The sequence below is a fragment of the Tachypleus tridentatus genome, chromosome 10, assembly GCF_004210375.1.
Source record: "Tachypleus tridentatus isolate NWPU-2018 chromosome 10, ASM421037v1, whole genome shotgun sequence".
Classification (NCBI taxonomy): Eukaryota; Metazoa; Arthropoda; class Merostomata; order Xiphosura; family Limulidae; genus Tachypleus; species Tachypleus tridentatus.
This window is the reverse complement of record NC_134834.1, coordinates 184,309,906-184,331,135: the sequence shown is the minus strand read 5'-3', so window position 1 is coordinate 184,331,135 and position 21,230 is coordinate 184,309,906. Positions and strand designations below refer to the sequence as shown.

Below are 21,230 nucleotides of genomic sequence, written 5' to 3'. Positions count from 1 at the left end.
ACTTCTCTTAACCGAATAATAAGGTTGTACATCACGGCTATAACGCTTCAAACGTTCATCATACGGAGCGTATTCAAAAGCATGCCACGTCTCGAACCTTGGACTTTCAGGTCCGGAGACTGACACGCTAACAACTAGGTCACGTCTTGTCCCTACTTAGAGAAAAATTAATAACATAAACAAAATCTGTTTCACATACAACTTAACGCACATTTTTTTACAATTCAAAATTTTTACACCACAGAAATTATGCTTATGGTGAGAACGGTGTGTGTTATCACTATGATACAAATGCTACTGTTTTGTACTGTAATTTTCAATTTATTTGTTTTTTATACACTTATTTATTTGTTATTAATCACAAAGCCACATAGACTATATATTCCCTGCCTATCACAGGTATCAAAACCCAGTTTTTACTATTATAAACCCTAGGACTTACTGCTGAGCCATCAAGAAGCTCACGTGCTTTGTGAAGGAATAAAAGTTAGGTTGTGTGTAAAATAACATTAAGTTTTGCTGAACTAGTTATTAGGACAAAACACAGAACAGCATAAGTTTTATAAAGTAAAACACTGGCGTCAAAATCTCATCATGTGAACCCAATTCATTAATTTGTTTTCAAAATGACTGATAAATTTGTCACCGCTAAATGTTTTGGTTCAGGAAAGAGGTGCCTCCCAGGAGAGTTCGGAGATGGGCTTTCTCTCTTCAGGAATTGCTGAAAGATCCAGCTGGTAGGGAGCAGTTTATCCGCTTTCTGGAAAAAGAATTTAGCGCCGAAAATCTCAAGTAAGTTTCAATTTCTTAAAAACTCAAAACTTGGTAACAAGTGCTATAAATCTGAATCCACTGAAGAAAGAAATATTTCAGTTGTCACAAAACTAATAGATTTAGGCCTAACATGGCCAAGCGTGTTAAGGCGTTCGACTCGTAATCCGAGGATCGCGGGTTCGAATCCCCATCGCACCCAACATGCTCGCCCCTTTCAGCCGCAGGGGCGTTACAATGTGACGGTCAATCCCACTATTCGTTGGTAAAAGAGTAACCCAAGAGTTGGCGGTGGGTGGTGATGACTAGCTGCCTTCCCTCTAGTCTTACACTGCTAAATTAGGGACGGCTAGCATAGTATAGCCCTCGAGTAGCTTTGTGTGAAATTCAAAACAAACTAATAGATTTCGAAACTTTGCAAAATATATATTTGTCATCTCAAATAAGTTATTTTATATTCTAGGTCATTTCTTTTCAACCGTTTGCTCATCTTCTAAAACTATTTTATATTCTATTGAATCGCTTTTCAACCATTTGTCTATTCGTAATTTGAAGTTACTTCACGTTTGTATAATAATAAATGGTTTTTCACAACAATTATAAGAACTCACAGTAACTAAGTTATAAAATAATTTACTGCTCCAGTTTTCAAAACTCCTATAAACACAATATAAATATAACAAAAACACAACGACAAAATATTGGGTTATTAAAAATTGATACCTTCGCTTTATAAAAAAAAATGTTACAAATAATTAACAGAAATTTATTTTTTCCGTTAACCTCACTAGAAGAAAAAAAGTTTTAATTTCATATGTTTAAGATTTCTATAAATGGTTGTTTATTATTTCATAACGGCTTGAAGAACCGTATGGTAACTTTTACGTTAAGAAATTTTGCACTATAGATCACACTTTTTAATGTCTTGTTTCAAATAATTCACTTAGACTCAGTACCGCCATCAAAAGAATATATAAAGATCTTGCTCCAAAACCTAAAAATATGAAAAGTTTTACATCAAAATCTGTGGGAGTATATATGTAAATGTCTTGACTGCTACGAGTACATAAAATTCTGGCACCAAGACCACAAGTGTATGTAAAGATATTGAATCAAGACCAAAGAAGTGTATAATGCCTTGCATTAAGACAAATATAATATTTCAAGAATTTGCAATTGTAAGAGACTTTAATATGACTAAATAAGCATGCAAAGGCTTTGCATAACATTAGATGATTATGTAGGTGTTTGCACCAAGATTATAAGGTGTGCAACAGCTTGCACCAGTACAACAAGTGTACCTAGAAACATTGTACCAAGACCACAAATGCCTCTAAATATTTTTCACCAATACTACAAGGTATAAAACGGCTTGCACCAATTCCATAAGTATATATAAAAACACTGCACCAAAACCACGAGTCTGGGTAATAAAACTATTGTACCAAAACTATTCCCAATTTGTTACTTAAGAAGAAAGATTCGTGATGAAACTTTGTAAAATGGACAACAACTGCCTGTTGTGGAGACACAAGTGTAGAGGACGACGTTTCGAAAGTCTTCCGCCTTTCGTCTTCATGTCAGTGTGTGTGTGTGTATGTATGTATGTAAGTAAAAACGTGGCAGGAATTCCGATTTAACACTTTGCGCCTCAGTGAGAAACGCAAAGCAATCGAGGGCGCTCAGAAGAGTCCTACTCGCGAAGTTATATTTCATGGTGGGCAAGTGATTATTAGCGAAGTCGAAAAAATGTTGAATAAGGGTCTCTGAGAGGTCTGCGAAGGGTTAAATACTGAGCTAATAAAAAAAAGTATAGGGATCTGAAAATCCTAGTACCTGGTAGTTTAGATGAGGGAGTCAGTGTGTGCGTAAGGTGTTGTTGGTCTTTTGCAGTGCCCTGGTGGATTGTGAAGAGAGTTATGATTGGTTGGATTATCACTGTTTCTGACTGGAGGAGTGATTTCCTGTAGACTCAACCACTGGTAGCCACAGGCAGTTGCCGTCCATTCTACAAAGTTTCATCATGAATACGCTGCCTAAACAATCTATCAAAGAATAAGAAAAGTCCATTTTTTGAAACCACTCTGGTTATAGAGTTTTTATTAATTTGTACCAAAAAACCACAAGTGTATTTAAAATAATTCACCAAGAACACAAGGGTTTGTAACAGTCTTCACCAAGACCGCGAGTATATATAAAAATAAATACACCAAAACCAGATGTTGTGAAAAATGATTTTTTTTTAATTTAGCGAATTTCATTTTTTGTAGGTTTTGGGATGCCGTACAAGAACTGAAACAGGTGCACTCAAAGGACGTGCCTCTGAAGGTACAACAAATATGGAAGTGAGTATGTAAATGTATCGTAGGTTATTATACAGTTTCAATACTATTATTTACATTAACTGTATATATAGGATTAACATTAGCATTATAAAACAATAATGAACCTAATGTAAAAAAATAATTGAGTAGCTTTGTTGTTTTGGTTTTTGCAAAATCCATTCCAGTTGTCGTCTTAAAGATAATGCTTGTGGTAATAGTTTCCAAATGTGTTGTGGATATCCCATCTACCAGACAGAATATAAAAGTTGATGTAAAACTAGCCAACAATCATTGAAAATCAGTTAAGAGTATGGTGTTAAGTGCTTACGCTCACAACATCTAAACTCCTGCTGCCTTTCACTGTCTGCAGCCAGTAGGGGAAGGCAGTTACCCTTAAAAGTCCTTATAAAAATTACAAAATACTGTAGAAAAGATACACCAGAGAAAAAAAACCAATTAAATTTGTGATGCCCTTTTATTCTACAACTCAATTTATGTCTCAGATTTTCCTTGTGGTAAAAATGTGATTATCTTTAACGAATGTACCATGAAAGGTAGATTTATCTAGGAGATGTTGTTCTGAAATAATTACGATATTTAACTTTATTAACGTTCCAGGCACTTAATAGTTCCCATGGCAATGTAGTGGACGCAGTAATGTAACTGTCTCGAAACGATATGTGTAGCTTTGCACCTAAGGACAAACGAAAAATTGCAGTTCGACTGCTTTAATCAGTAAGATTGAATGTTGTAGTTCATGAGATTTCTATTACTAACATACTCGTATATAAACTTCGTGTATTTTGCTTCGTTTTTTATGCAGCATGAACCTATATATTCGTTTATGAAATTTCACCACATTCTTTTTATTTCCCAAAGTATTATCACGAAACTTATGGACTGATAAATACATGTTATAAGCAAAAGTACCCGTCCCCAGTGACAAGTAAAAGTATAAATTAATCTATCAGTTTTAATTATTTCATGGACTTTTAAAATGTTTAATTATGTTGCACTTTTTGTTTCACTCTGAACTGCTTATAACGCCCACCATCAAAAGTAATTGTTGAAAACGTCAGTCATGCTAAGAACCAATCAACAACAACATAGTTAAATCTACATTTTTATTCTACAAGTTTAGTCACATTTTGAAATGTGAATGATAATGTGATTAGTTACCAACAATTTAGTGTAGAATATCCTGCTTGTGAAATAACATCAACATTATTCAAGTCTTTTCTCCTGTCGTTTCAAAAGTGAATGTTAAGCTTCGCCTAGCGGCTTTTCCAACACATCACGGGATGAGGGCGCTGTAAACGGGAGACAGAGGAACTCTGGGACAGACTCTGGTTCGCAGTGCAAATAAGATTGTAAACATAGCGCTTTACAGGAATTTTAGAAATTATGAAATTGATTTAAAGTATTCAATGTATTTAGAGAAAAAAAACCTCAACTTTCATTTAATGTCGGATAGTAATACGAGAATGTCCTGATTTCATACATTTGGATAATTAGTAACCCTTGGCTCAACTTTCGTGGTACACATTGGTCAATAGCATTTGCTCTATCCATAGTCAAGTTATCAGAACCTATTGCTGAAGTAACCATTTTATATAGAATGTAACATTTTTATTACTCTTAGTCAATTTGATGAATGGGGCATATTTTAAAAAAAGTCGATATAGTTTTGTTAATTTGTGATGTGAGATTTCTATTTTGTTTGTTTGGAATTAAGCACAAAGCTGCACAATGGGCTATCTGTACTCTGCTCACCATGGGTATCGAAACCCGGTTTCTAGCGGTGTCGGTCTGCAAACATACTGATATGCCACTAAGGGGCACGAGATGCTTTATCTTGTCTTCAACTTACATATTATTATTTATTTTGATTATGCTCCCGATAAAAGAAGAAAAAAAAAGACGACGCTACACTGATAGAGTTCAGGGTTCGATCTCCACAACAGGCACAGAACAGATGGCACAGTGAAGAGTTTTAAGCTTAAATCATTATTATTATTATTATTATTTTATTCAGCCTTCGTCTTCTATTAAGAATTTATTTGGCTAACAGTAGCTTGTGCTTTTTGATGATATAATAAAAAAAACGATTAAAAATGTCACACTCATGATGGACAAACATGACACTTCTAGTTTTCCTTTAGTAAATAATTATGAAAACATTTAATGGTTTATAGTTCCCAAAACTATATCAACAAATACTAACTTAATATTATAACTCTTGAATCAGTTTGTGACTGTTTACCAGAGTTCTCTAGGTGAATTAGGGGTAAGTTTATGGACAGACTTACAACGATAAAATCCGTGGTTCGATTCCAAGCAGTGGACACCAATTATGTAGCTTTGCACTAAAACGAAAACCGGCATAAACCATTATCGCCACATAGTCCGTGCATGAACTAGTCTATACACATAATTATTAGCGAAGACAATCAAGACACTCTGGTAGTGTGCTGTGTGGCCAAAACAACCTGCAGGAGACACTGGGTTTTATTAACAGAAGAGATAATTTAGCAATTTTCCACTTTCTACGATTCGGACTGTGCTAAACCAAATTATCGTATATTTTCAGTAAATATTCGCTACTGGATCTTTATTTCACATACCAATCCATTAAGAATACCATGAAATATAAAATATCCAGTTTTTATTGAATTCCTTTCTTCTTGTGGTCCGGCCCGGCATGGCCAGGTGGGTTAAGGTGTTCGACTCGTAATCCGAGGGTCGTGGGTTCGAATCCCGGTCGTACCAAACATGGTCGCCCTTTCAGCCGTAGGGGCTTTATAAGTTACGGTCAATCCCACTGTTCGTTGGTAAAATAGTGCCCAAGAATTGACGGTGGGTGGTGATGACTATCTGCTTTCCCTCTAGTTTTACACTGCTAAATTAGGGATGGCTAGCGCAGATAGCCCTCGAGTAGCTGTGCGTGAAATTCAACAATCAATCAAACAATCTTGTGGCCCGGCAGCACTCGACAGGCAATCTGAGGGTCGCGGGTTTGAATCCCCGTCACACCAAATATGCTTGCTCTTTCAGCTGTGTGGGCATTATAATGTGGCTGTTAATCCAACTATTCGTTAGTAAAAGAGTAGTCCAAGAGTTGGCGGTGTGGAGTGATGACTAGTTGCCTTTTCTCTAGTCCTACACTGCTAAATTAGGGACGGCTAGCGTAGATAGCCCTCGTGTAGCTTTGCGTGAAATCCAAAACCAAAAAAACAACCATTTTTCCTTCATACAAAAAATACGGAAACTTTATTTAATAGAAAAACATATTTAACTTTAATGGATTTTTTTTTATAATTTGGTACACTGATATATCTTTACAACCTACAGTTATATGTCAGATTTAGTGTAAATGTAAAGTAACGTTAATGTGTAAAGTTATTCAACAAAAGTCGTTCAATTTGATCAAACTTTTGCGCACACCTACGCAAAAAGTCACTTGAGCTATCGATCTGAAATATTTTCTACAGCTTCCCTTAAAAGTAAAAGTAGACTGTTTTTGTCATTCGGATTAAAGACAGCTGATTTATAGCAGCAAAACTATAGAGTAAAAACGCATGCAGATAGATGAACAATAGTTAGGCCAAGAAAACTATATTAGCAGTTTTTAACTCAAGTTTTCAAAGGAATTATACGAGTGGACGATTATTATTCATTATTCATTGCCATCATTTAAGCACAGTTTTAATAAACGTTATAAAATTCTCCAAAGTAAAAAGGGTTTCGTGTCACACGATATTAACTTAAACATTAGCTTAAATAATGATGCTTGATTCTGTTTTACCGGGTGCAAGCGAGTGATGACAAGAAACTGTTAATCTAAATTCCATGGCGTTACTATGAAGGAAGTTATTAACAATGTTTTAAAGAGGAGAAACCACCACCATATATTTTTAAGAATGAGGTTGGTTCCGTAAAGTATAGCTCTGTTCCGAGTAATAGGGTTACGATCCTGAGGCTAATGTTGGTTACTATCGATTGTCACTTTCTTAGCTGCTGTGGTTTATTGGTGTGTTTTGATAAGTAATTATATTTAATAAACACACAGCTGAGGTATGGAAAAAATTTGAGCCTAAAAAAGGATTGCGCGTGCGACTTAAAGGAATGAAATCAAAATTAGCGGCCAAACTGGTAGCTACACGTATAAAATTGTTAAGAATTTTACGGCAAATATTTGTTCATTAATTAATTATGACAGTAAAACTATCTACTTAGACCTGCTGGTGATTAGGTTTTGGCAAAGCTTTCGTCAACGTGAAATTCAATTATGAATAGAAGCTGTTAATACACTCTTAATGGCACTGATTATACGTGAAACACCAATAAAGCATTAAATAATGTACTGTCATGTATATTCTATTAGCGAGTTCCTAGCACCGGATGCGAACTTTCCTATCAACATCGACTCTAAAAGCTATGAACTTACTAAAAAGAATATGGAAACTCCTGACAGATGGACTTTTGATGAGGCTGCTGTAAGTGTCAAACATCTCTGATTTAACATACAAAAATGTACCCTAATGTTTTCATTTCCTATGAAGATAAAGCAGTGTTTATGTTTTAACCTCATCTGTTGACAAACCATTTTGAATCAACACATACATTAAGATATCAAGTTAACTTACATTTTGAATCAACACACATACAGTAACATACCAAGTTAACTTACATTTTGAATCAACACACATACAATAACATACCAAGTTAACTTACATTTTGAATCAACACACATACAGTAACATACCAAGTTAACTTACAGTACTTTTAATTTCAATCAATAGATTAAAATGTATCCAGGAAGTAAAGGCTACTTTAAGATATTTTTGAACTACGTATAATTAATAGTTGATGCTTATTGGAACTGTCAAAATATGATTAACATTTTACTAACTAAATCTTTTTCTTTTCCTTCAATAGACATTTCATTCACATTAGGTGATTCATTATATGTTATTACTTTTATGTAATGACTGAAAATGTACAACTAGTTATTGAAGTCTATATTTCTACTTCATATGTTGCCTAACAACTGTCATGAGGAAACTGAATCATGGTTTGTTTTGTGGAGAACCGAATTATATTTTGAAAGCTCTGTTAAAAAAATATTTGTGGAAGAAAACGTTTAAAAAATACTGCCAGATCTCAAACGTTTTTATTTCTATTATATACTAAATTACTAAGTAGTTGTTTTATTAAGATAGCCAGAAAATGAATTGTTTGCCACGTATCACTCATAGAGAACAAGCTTCTTGCATATACCTTAACGAGCTGATAATAATGTCTGTTGTTGTTTTTTTCATCTAGGCACATTTGTACCATTTAATGAAAAACGACAGCTACCAGAGGTATCTTCGTTCGGAGATGTACAAAGAGTATCTTAATGGCACGAAGAAAAAAGTGAGTGTTACTTTTACAGTAGGCCTAATAAGCAATGTTTAAAATATCGAATCATTTCGCACAATAACAGTACAGATCAGTTAACATGTTAGTCTCTCGGAGTTCCAAGAATCTATTTTTCGTTATTTGGCAGAATATATGCATAGTTATTTATAGGCTCTTATAAGTTCACCGTTCTGCCCGAAGTTTCCGAAAAGTGAATACGCAGAGCGAGCCACGTGGATCAGTCCTCTAGTAATGTGTTGCACCGGCTCCTGTCAACTGATGGTTTCAAATAGTCTCCCACAGGATTTGGTGCAGTTTATCTCCACTGGTTTTAAGAAGCTTCTTCAGTTGATGACAACTGGAAGTCTATGATCTAATTATGTTACTATAGGGTTAAGACCAGGAACGACTAGAAAGCTATGATCTAATAATGTTATTATAGAGTTAAGACCTAGGACGACCGGAAGGCTATATTATAATTATGTTACTATAGGGTTAAGACCAGGGACGACTGGAAGGCTATGATCTAGTTATGTTTCTATTGAATTAAGACCAGGGATGACTAGAAGGCTATGATCTAATTATGTTATTATGGAGTTAAGACCTAGGACGACTGGAAGGCTATGGTATAATTATGTTACTGTGGAGTTAAGACCTAGGCTGAGGCTGGGTCTTTCCTAGATGTAGATACTATAATTAGTTTGAAGCGAAGTATGGATCAAATTGACTTCTATTGGCAGGGAATGTTATCCTGCTAATCGAAAACTCTGCCAATGCAGAGGCTTAAAAAAAGGGAGGCAGATCTAATTAAGATGTGACATTATTACAGGACCTTATCACCAAGGTAGAGGATATTCTGACACTACGATCGTGAACAATATATCTTTACAGCCTATACATCAAATGAGTCAGCTTTCAAACTGAAGTTTTAGTAAAGTTGGTCAGGAGGACATTTAAAAAGTGGCAAATAGACTTTGCAGTAATAATCTCCTCCAACCCCACATGTGGCTCAGCGTTATATCTTGGAACTTCTAACACTAAAAATCAGGTTTCTGTACCCGTGGCACAGATGGACCCTTTTGTAGATTTGTGCTTTACTACAAGCAATCGATAATGATATTATAATTTAGATTTTTGTACAGTGACTTGGTATTAGGATTTCTAACTTCAACGGCACCTTATGTGAACAGGGGCCAAACGCCCTTATAGGATTCTGATGCAGCTGTTTCTAATTTTGAACAGCTCATTAGAGAAAACGCAGCCAGACAATAGCACCTTCCGCCATAAGGAATTTTTGTATAGCTTTGAAATAAGTAACAAGACTAGCTGTTTCTCTTTTAACGCAATCACAATTGGAAGCGCAGGAAGTTTTTCATCGGTATCAGGACGCGAACCTTGGACCTTCTGATTTGCAAAGCAAGATCCAGCCAATTGAATAGTTTATTTGTGAATTTTGGATCGTGTTTCTGCATACAGTTGTCATATAACGCTTTATTAGTTGCAAATGACGTAATGCCGAATTCAAATATGACATCATGCAAAGTTTATCGAAAGGAAACGCATTCTTAAATCAATATAAATAGTATTTCTAAACTTTACATGCAGAAACTGAGAAAACTATATCACCAGTTTGAAATCTGAATTGAAGTGTATTGGGACCTTGTGAAGTTATGATGTTTTCGCCGAGTTGTTCTTAAGCATTTTGTTAACGAAGTTTGGTTTGTACGTGAGGGAACTTCTTGATGTAGTCAAATGAAACCGCTGAGTAACTTCGCGACAACTGAAAGAAACCAGAAAATCAGTAACACATCCGTTGTGCATTGACAGTCGACGTTAATGGAAATGATAGTAAAATAAAACCAGAGCAAAATAAATATTTAGAAGAAAAAAAGGAACAGGTCTACATGTCCAATACGTTAACTTTTCAGTTTCAGTTTTACCTGTCAAGGAGCGGGTCTACATGTCCAATACGCTAACTTTCCAGTTTCAGTTTTACCTGTCAAGGAGCAGGTCTACATGTCCAATACGCTAACTTTTCAGTTTCAGTTTTACCTGTCAAGGAGCAGGTCTACATGTCCAATACGCTAACTTTCCAGTTTCAGTTTTACCTGTCAAGGAGCAGGTTTACATGTCCAATACGCTAACTTTCCAGTTTCAGTTTTACCTGTCAAGGAGCAGGTTTACATGTCCAATACGCTAACTTTTCAGTTTCAGTTTTACCAGTCAAGGTCAGAAGAGAATCCAAATAGTTATTGAATGAATGTTTAGTAATAATATTATAATACAGTTTGGTATTGGCAATTACGTGTAAAAATATATCATTAGGCTTAAATGAAGCACTATCAATTGCTTTGGTAGAGATTGAACTTCCTTACTGTGATTCGAAACTTTCCTTCAGATGAAATACCAACCTTGCTAGTTACTATAGAGATAACTTCAGTTCCATAGAAAAATATATTTGTCCATAATGCGTTTTTAAAACTGGCTTTTGGGGACTGTTTGCTAAAGGTTTACTTGTTTCGTTATTCGTAGTTTTGGACGAGTATATAAATTTTGGCTGTAAGTTAAAACTTTGTTGTATTTATAAAACTATGTTTACGTATGTTAGTAGTCGAGAATACAAACGTGATTATAATAATCCCCTTATATACCATTAATATCAGATCGTATTGGTATTGTTTTTGTCATTTTTATTACTTTGAACTACATAAAACATTTGTCTATTAAGAACGTTTATGAAAACAAAAATACACCACGCTTAAACGATTTCTATACAGGGGAGCTTTGTTTCATTTAGGGCAAGCTAATTTTTTTCTTCTTTTCAAATAAAATCATAGAATTATTAATTTGTTAAAAAATGAATATTCAAAAATACCGGTAATAAAATGAGAACTCCCAAGATGGTTGTAATTTTTTTGCGTCCGCTTTTTTTTTTTCAATACAGATTATTTATTTTAATGTACATAATTAATTACTTCCCACTCTAGTTTATAGTTTTGGAATATAGAGGTCGCTAAAATTTACAACATTTTCACGTAATATCGACTATTTACAAGGGTTTGATCAGACAAGCACATGCAGTTTTAGTGTTAGTTAATTTGAAGGTAATTGTTAGTCAACGACGTTTTCGTTACTTCTTCATTCGAATTTTAAGAACTGTGTATTAATTATAATATCCAAAAACTGGAGCGAAGGCTCAACTCCTGATCTGAAAACGTCATTCAACATCACGACTCGTCTTCAGAGGCTGTTATCTTATCTGTAGGACACGAAAACCTCACGTTAATTACATGTAGTGCCAAAAATGAGCGAATCCAATCAGATGACATACACATCAGTTATAGCTTCTAAAAGAGTTTCCTTTGATCGGCCAGTATTTAATGTATGATTAGAGAGATTCTTTTTAACAATTCTCCAGAAATTATTTTAAAAAACAAAACAACACTAATATACTTGTTGCTATGCTCACGCACACACACATATAGACTTTCATGTTACTCCTCTCCCATGCATGTACTTGAATTAACAAAGGCATGTGCACCTAGTCAATCGTAAAGTTCTGTGAAAACGTTGTTATATGTTAAATACATTTTAAGATATAGACAAGATATGATGACTAACCTATTTGACTGTTTATTTTAGGGCCGTGTTGTTCTTGTAACATATAAACAGAGTGTGTATGGAAGAAAAAATAAAATAACTTAATGCGATTAAAAAATACTGTATCTTAATATTGCAAACATAAGCTTCGATAGGTAGTGCGCGTGCTCATGGCTTGGCTCTTTTCCCGAAGAAATCCATTGACGGTTGTGGTGCTTGTTTTGTCTCCGTTCCAGACGTCTGTCAAAGGCATACGTTCCGTGATCTTTTCCGGCAAGAAAGACCAACCATCGTGTTAAAGTTATCCCCGCTTGCTGCATGCTCCTGGAACGTAATGGTATGTCTTATTAAACGTTGCTGGGCTCCTTATTCGTCGTCGTTTATGTTTGTGTGGTGAATTTTTACCGTTAGTTATGTGCATGTTCTCAGAATTCTTCATTACTTTTTTTTACTTATAAGAAATAAAACAAAGCTTCGCGCGTAATGTTTGCTATGCTGCTTTTTATATGTATTTTTGCTTTTGGCTCTGGTCATTTTGGATTTGTTTGCATGTTGCTGATAGCATGTTTTATGCTTCCAGATTTAAATATTTTTGAATGTATAGCAAGAACTGTAAGTAATTATTGTTACATTTAAAGACTGAATAAAATTAAACCTAATTGTTATATACACACCACACTTAAATGGGTCTCTAGCCGGATATACTAACCATTTAATACCCAACACTCATTTGAAATAAGTTATGAACTTTTTACATGTTGTGTATTTTATCACTTTCAATAAGTTACTTATAAGTTATGTACTTTATCATTTTCTATAAATTATATTCTTCGTCTCTTATAAGATACGTATTTTACCACTTTAAGATAAATACTTTACGACTTTCTATAAGTTACTAGTTTATCGCTTATGTAAATTATGCACTTTATCTCTTTCTGCACGCTTCATATTTCAACACTTTCTGTAAGTTACGTATTCGATCACTTTGTATAATATCACTTTACTGTAAAGTGTTTTTTATCGCTTTCTCTAAATTATGTAATTTTATATAAGTTCCATACTTTATCACTTCCTATAAGTTAGTATTTTATCACTTTTTTAAGGTAAATACTTTATAATTCTATATAAGGTACCTACTTCATTACTTTGCATAAGGTACGTACTTTTTTATAAACTTATACATATATTCGGTATATATATATACACACACACACACATATATATAAAGAGAGAGATTTACAAATTATTAATGGTCGATCAAGTCACAAAATATGTTGAAGATTGTTACAGTCTCTGGAGTTTCAAGTTAATTCTAGGTTTTGCAGTAATAATTTCACTAATGTAAAGTATTACTGATTAAAATTATTTTATTTAAAAAAAAATCAGTTTGTTGCTTTAAGCCTACTCAACCTTTTGTGTAATTTGTTGTTTGCGTGTTTTCAGTAGAGTATAAAATAGAAATTTCTGTTTTCTACCAGAGTAAACTTTTCATTCCCAAGTTACCCAGTTTAAGTATTGGGTCTTAGAAAATGGATGTCTGGTGGAGCCACAAGTCGATGGAAGTCATGAACTGCGTCACCGTCATACAGTGAGCATCATTCTGAGAATCATGTTACTCGCGGTTTCCTGCTATATGTAGCGCCATCTAGTAGGTCTATTAGCACTTCTATGTTTTCCTTATCCTTTTCATCATCTCGATCTTACTGTTGGACAATAAGAAATAAAAGCAATTACTTCTCTTCGATTTTTTATTTTAAACGGCATTAGACAAAAAAAATTATAAAATTATTCAGAAAGGTGTGCTTCTTTTATTGTTTTCTGAAATATCAAACCACTGGGTAGATAGTTCATTTAATGATATTACAGAACTTCAGTTTTCTATCAAATTATCGTGTTAAAGAGGGTACATGAAAATGAAAACTTAATGTATTTATAAGCTATTAGCTTTTAATTCCGTACATTTTGCAAGAAATGTTGATTCTTCTCCCGTCTTTTATATATTGTGTAAATGTACTAGGAAATAGAAGAGAAAAATGTAACATTTTACCATATTATTCATGACACACGTTTTTCAATCTATGGTAAAATAAGTAAACCATTAAGGTATGCCCTTCGCAATAAGTTAGATATAGTTTTACTCGGCTTTTGTCTTAGTTGGCTGTATAAACACACATTCAGCAATATTCGTCATCATTCTCCTAGATATATCATATAGTCTTTTGTCCTACTTACCCACTATGGAGAGAAAATGCTGATTTTGTAAAATATTTCTCAAGTATATTATTGTACATAAATATCAGTATGTTACGAAGAGAATGAAGTGAGGAAACTCAAATAATAAGTTGATTTTAAGCAAATAAACGTCAGCTTGTGGGAATAAAAAGGAAGAATATAAAATTGTAGATAATTGGGTGCTAATTTGTAGTTTTTATTGTTAATTCCTTTCCAGTACGTATATATATAAGTACAAAATGGAGGAACTTGAGAAATATGTTTTAACATAAAGTGTGTACAAGCCTACAATTCTGTATAGAATTACTTGCTTTTCCATTCGATTAGAAGGTAAAAACTTCACACAATTAAGGCTAGATTTAGTTATCTCCATAAAAAGTTGATTTTAGTAGACGTCTTAAGGGACCAAAGCTATGTGTGGTGTACAGCTGCTTTGAATTTTCATTATATTCGTCTTAGAAAGTTTTGACTTTCTTCGTGAACTATAATAAAGTTTGGTCGCTATCATGCAGGCTTCGAAAGAGTAAAGAATTGAATGTAGTTTTATTTTGATTCTACTGTGTGTTGTGCAACGAAAAGAAACACAAAGAGCCTCGAAACCTCCCAAATTAAAACAAAATGCAGTGATGTTTCAATGTTTTTTATCTTACTTTAAGAATAATGTTTATAATCATATAACATTAGTAATGAACAATCGAGAATAGCTTTCTGATTTTTAGGAATATGTATGGCCTGGAAAATTTCATTATAACAAACTGCATAAATTGATTTATTTAGTTTTCGTTTTAAGGAACAACAATTTTAGATAAAAAGTATAAGCTGTAATAAAATTACAATTGAAAGCAAAAAAAAACAAAACGAAACACATTTTTTATTATGAAATGAGATACCTCTCAAAAATTGAGACACATGTCAATATTCATAAAGTCATAAAAATAATGGTAAATAAGTGAATTTTTTAAATGACTGCTAATACAATAATTACGTTGTTTGCTTTTTTTCTTTTAGCCATAAATCCGCGTTAAAAGTTAGATCGTCTAGATACTATAACAGAACTACACATGAACTACCTCACCCAGATCTTATGACGTAATAACTAAATTACTGTATGTTACATGTTCTTTATCCTAGGTTTCAAAACATAACTATCAGCAGTATCTTTAATCGATATTCCATAATAGACTAGATATGGCATCCGCATTTTATTCCTATTTATCGATATATGCTAATCGGGCGCCATCTTACTTGCGATCATTAGTCTTTTTGATTCAGTTGAAAACGAAAATAAACTACCACATTCTACGTGAACAAGGCAGGCCCTTGAAGTTGGCAATGGATTTTCTACAAGGGTATCAACTTAAAATGGGCGCCAAAACCGACGTTGTAATTAGCAGTTCTTGTCAATTTTACAGGGACAGGGGTGACAAATACAAAGAAAGCCGTCGCCAACTGTGGATATAACATATTATAGTGGGTATGGTATGCATATTTTCTAAATATACAATGTTTTAACACAAAAAAATTATTAATATTGTACTTTTACTCTAGCGTAGCACGTAAAATATAGGTCTGTATAATATATTAAATATATAGAGAAAAAAGTTTGTTAAGACAACTTATCGTAAATATATTCATTTCATTTGCAAATTAATATTAAAACATCTATGATAATTTGTAAATTTCTGACTATATTTACGATAAGTTGTCTGTTTTTATTCTTTGAAATTTGGTGTTTGTTAGGCCTTCCAATTCGTGAGGAAGTAAAGCTGGAAATGTTATATGCGGATAGCTAAGGCAACAACTGGTATTTTAGTACAAGAATAATGGCTTCTCAGTTTGTTTACACATTTGTTTAACCTCTGGTTTGGTCTTTAAATTTAAACATACATAATATTACCATCGATAATATTATATTATTATTGTTTAATGTAGTATAATACAGTGTAACGTGCTAATCGCATATCTCCATTGGCTTGACTAATTGTACTCTGTTCTAATGTCATTCCCTGTAGTGAATGAATATAATTGTGGAATGTGGATTACTTCTTTGTGTAATTAATTTTATGACGACGAACCCACTTTACGACACTAAAGTTTGAAAACAACTTGAATGAGTAACGAATAAAACTTCTTAACCTATTCAAGGTAACTAAACTTTTACAAGTATAACGTTGCAACACGTTATAAGTTGTATTTCTTAACTTGATTTAAATCTTGGACAGTATCCTTTTCAGGATTATTTTTTAGATTTTATAAAATATAATACGTCCTACAAGATATATATTATCACGATCCTACATAGGGTGCAATTAGTCCTTTAGGTTTCTATAAAAGTTACGTCTTGAATATGATAAATTAGTTGTGAAGTACAACTAAAGTAGGCCATACTTGTTTATAAAGTAAATGATGTTATTGTATTTAATATGTATTGGGGCAAAGAATTGACCAGTTACTGTATTCTCTTTTTTTAAAAATGTCTAAGTGAAAATATAGCTGTTGTTATTCTTTTTTAAATTGTAAATATAAAATGGATATTACCAGAATGCCAAGATTGTAAGGAGCTGAAACCCTATTATTACTGCTTTAGATTATTATTTTTGTTATTAATTGATTGGCTAACGCCTTCCCAAAGCAATTTCTAACGTTTCTGCGTATTGTTCGATAGTTAGGGCGTTCAACACCCAGTCTAAGTGTCGCGAGTTCGAATCCCTACCAAACATACTCACTCCTTTCACTTGTGGAGGTGTTATAATGGACGGTAAATCACACTTTTCATTGATAAAAAGTAGCCTAAGAGTTGGCGATAAGTAGTGATTACTAGCTGCCTTCAACAAACAATAGTATATGTATTCCCAAAGGCAAAGCGGTAAGTCTTCAGGCCTACAACATTAAAACCGAGTTTCGATACCTGTGATGGGCAAAGTACAGATAGCCTATTTCCTAGTTTTGCGATTAACAACGAAGGAACAAAACGTACTATATATATATATATATACAATGAACTAAGTTACACAAAGTAACAAACAACATATCCCATAAATTCGCTCACTAAAGGAAAAAACAAACTTTAATTAGGGTGAAATAGTGTGTGCGTGCGTTTTTCTTATAGCAACGCCACATTAAGCTATCTGCTGAGTCCACAGAGAGAAATCGAACCTTTGATTTTAACTTTGTAAATCAGTAGACTTAACGCTGTACCAGCAGAGGGCTAGGGGGTAATAGAAGGGTAGAAATATTCCAACATAATAGTAGGTTATAGTACATCAACAATCAGAAACTATCATAATAATGCAAAAAAAAAAAAAAGAAGTACAATAACAAAGACGGAACAGGATGTATAAACACTATAAAACTTGAATACGAAAAGAGAAATAAGTATCAGAATGTCAAGGGCAATAGAAAATCTAACACTAGTAAAAAAAAGTATTATAACGCAATAATTAGAAAGCTATTAATTCTTATGTTTCGTTAGGTCTTCATCTATTTGTCATTTTTAATAATTTATATAAAGCGCCAACTCACTAATGAATTTTTACACCACCTAATTTTCATTTGTGAATAATAAATTTATTTGTATAGAAGTAATCAAAGCTACAGTAAATTAAGACTAAAACAGAAATGAAATTATTCAGAATGAAAGGAAACATTGTATTACATGGTCAACCAAACTCTTAAGTATAAGAAGCGAACAACAATTATATTTCGCAGACTGGCACACCAATGTTTGATATAAGAATGCTAACTTGCTGGCCTGCCAGTTTTTGGAATGATAGTAAAGTTAATTCAGATAAAGTAATAATAATAAATTATCTTATTCGCATCGTAAGAGTTGTCGTTCACCAAAACTAATGATATGTATATATAGGCTTAGACCACTAGAGTATATATCGTATCCCAGTCACGCTAGTATTGGCAAAACGTCTTATAAGCACCAAATACATATTGTAATTAACATAATAAACTATTATCCTTTGCTTTCTTTCACCAATGGATTCGTAAAATATCCAGAGAGAAGAAACGCGACGTATCTTGAGCACTCGTCCTACCAAAATGGCGGTTTCGTGGCACGTTTTCGTCTGTAGTTTATTAGGGAATATTTATGGTACGAGTTTCACAACGAAATTTGCTTCACAGTGGTGACTTTGGGCTTACATAATAGCGCCTTTAATTTGAACAGGTTTTGAAGGAATACATTTCTATAATTAAATTACGATAAAACTCCATTTTTATTCAGTAAATAATAAAAAACGGGTATTGTGCCGAAACGAGTTGTATTCGTATCACTTTAACCACTAGTTTATATAAGCTTCAAAATTAAGCGTCTGTTGCTTTTCTTTGTTAATGGAACGCACGAAGTTGGCACACCGGGTATTATTACATCACCGAAACTTTAGACTTTCATATTAGAATATACGAAATAAATTGTGTATAGTAGATCAGTTTATCTATTTAATTTTTTTTTCTTTTAGAGAGAAAAGCGCTTTTTAACCATTTTTTAAAAATTTTCGTTTGCTTTTCCTTTTTGTTCTTACCGATAATAATATATCCGTATTTTACAACGAATACAGTAATCCAGAACGTTTTTAAACTTTATACCATTAACTGTAGATCTAATTATATTGGCAGTTTCCTATTCTTGGCTTTATTTTGATCGAACTAGATAAATTTCTTAAACACTGTTCTTTTTATATATAACTACTGTTTCTTTGTTTTTACTGGTCACACATCTTACCGTTAGTTACCAGTTTTTGTTTTTAATATTGGGATACATTTTTCTTAATCACGTGACCATTTTCTGTTTTACTTCAAAACTATATACTTAGAAATTTCCTATATTTAAATCTTTGAATATACTCGCAACTTCGTTGATGAACAAATAAAAGTGTAAAGGTTCATCGCGCAATAATTTCTCTAACACACTTTCCACTATTACATTTCATTCGTCATCAGGCCTAACAGCTTTAGTGTAGGAATGGATTGATAGTTTAACAAAATCCATCGCATCGTAAGACAGCATGTGGGGCTGAAATCCGATTTCAGTGGCACAAGTGATGGAGAAGGGTGAACAATCCCTCCGAACTGGGTGGGGGACAGTCCATTGTTTATTAATTCCCATCTATCGTCAGACAGCTAGGTAGACTGAAACATATGAAGTCGAGTACCTTGTCAATGAACACATGTCGCGAGCAAGCATAGACTTGTGAACCACCCAAAAGAGTCCAAAACACTAGCTAGTGGGTCACGCTACGTAGTAATTTTTAGATTTGTAAAAAAATTATAGTGTGTAATGACAATAAAATTTCTAGTTTCAATCTCCTATGCTCTAAACCTCAGTAAACACAGATTTGCTTTATAGAATAAAAATATTTCACAAAATCTTATTTATTACATTTTTGTACAATTTCACGATGTCGATTTTTTTCCCAGAATAGTTTAAATATAATTTCATTCACATTAAATTATCATGAAGATTTATACATTTCTTTAATTCGTGTTAACTGCACCAAAAACTATCCGTCTTATATGCAGTTATTGTTACGGTTTCAACAATCTTGTCTTATGAAAACAATTTTAACGTCCCAAAATCTACACTTTAGTTACTTGTATGGATTTTTTTTAGCATTTGAAGAAAACAAAATCATCACAGCATTGCAATGTTTTAAGACCTAGTTACAAAGGAACTAGTCTGGTGTTTATGTAAATTATAATTTGATAAAATATGTAAATATCTTAAATTTTGTTTTTTCAATAATCGTATCAAACTGCCAGAAACAATTAACGTATTACAGGTATTTTTCCTGTTTTTTTTTAATCTCCTGTGTAGATTTAACAATTAAAGTAATAATAGCTCGTGTAAATAGTATTCTAGATATCTTGTTTCAAAGATATTTAGGCAGTTTAGATATCTGACATTGAGTTTTTTTCTAAATCCACCAGGAGACTCAATACATTCCACTGCTTTAAATATATGTCAGGTTTATTTATTTCAGGTATTTGAATATTCTAACTACTCTAACGCACGTGGTTTTTGTGTTATGGAATTGCGTTTTATTTAACAAAAGGTTATTGTATGGTACTCTAAATGACCCGAGTGATGTTCTGAATAAATGAAAATGCTTTACTGCCTCAGTGTGTGTTCCCAATGTTATTGTTTCGAAACTGTATGATTTATAATATATCGATACAAATACATTTAATAGCACTGTGTGTGATATCTTAACATTTCGCTTCCCAGTTTGTGTTTAAGAGATACGAATAATTAATTATCAAATTAGTTTTTATTACGGTTCTTATTTGGATGGAAAACTGAGCAAGCAGAAACATCACGTGTTTTATAAAACTACATAAATGCTTTATGTCAAAATTGTCTTATTTCATAAAGTATTCTGTATATTACTGTATGGCCTGGTGATAGGGCGCTTGAAACGCAGTCTGCGTGTCTAAGTTTAGAATTTCATCACCGAATATGATCGCTCCTTTAAGCCGTAAGGGTGTTTGTAATGTTACGATTAAACCCATTCGTAAGAGCAACCCCAGAGTTAGCGGTGGGTAATATTAAATAGCTGCCTTCACTGTAACCTATCACTTCCAAATAGCCCTCGAATTGCTTGGGGCACAATTCAAACAAATGTTACTGTTCACAGGGACTTAACTCAAAACCATAAAAGACTAGCTCTAATAACAGTCATGAATCTATCAGAAATAAATTACTTACGAAATTAAAAAAAATAAAGCAAAATTCAATATGCAATTTTTTTTTTCGGCGCAAACTGTAGTATTGTTTCATAATCTACGTAAATACCATCAGCTGTAACATTTTAAATTTCTCTGTGTCAACAAAGTTTCACACTAAGTTTAGAGACTTACAATGTTGAAATCTGATATTCGATTCCCTGCAAT

At 33.2% G+C, this 21,230-nt stretch overlaps 1 protein-coding gene across 4 annotated transcripts in view; it reads left to right on the top strand.

The window, feature by feature from the left end:
* LOC143231100 (regulator of G-protein signaling 7-like) overlaps positions 1-20,457 on the top strand; it is a 144,832-nt gene extending 124,375 nt beyond the window's left edge. For 2 of the 4 annotated variants that reach the window (XM_076465663.1, XM_076465662.1), the window contains 6 exons: positions 667-792; positions 3,042-3,116; positions 7,480-7,591; positions 8,421-8,513; positions 12,292-12,435; positions 13,577-20,457. In XM_076465663.1, coding sequence (XP_076321778.1) covers positions 667-792; positions 3,042-3,116; positions 7,480-7,591; positions 8,421-8,513; positions 12,292-12,435; positions 13,577-13,624 — 598 coding nt within the window. In that variant the 3' untranslated portion in view covers positions 13,625-20,457. The remainder of the gene's footprint in view (positions 1-666; positions 793-3,041; positions 3,117-7,479; positions 7,592-8,420; positions 8,514-12,291; positions 12,436-13,576) is intronic. The other 2 variants (XM_076465664.1, XM_076465665.1) reach the window with 2 other exon arrangements.
* The last annotated feature ends 773 nt before the right edge of the window (positions 20,458-21,230 follow it).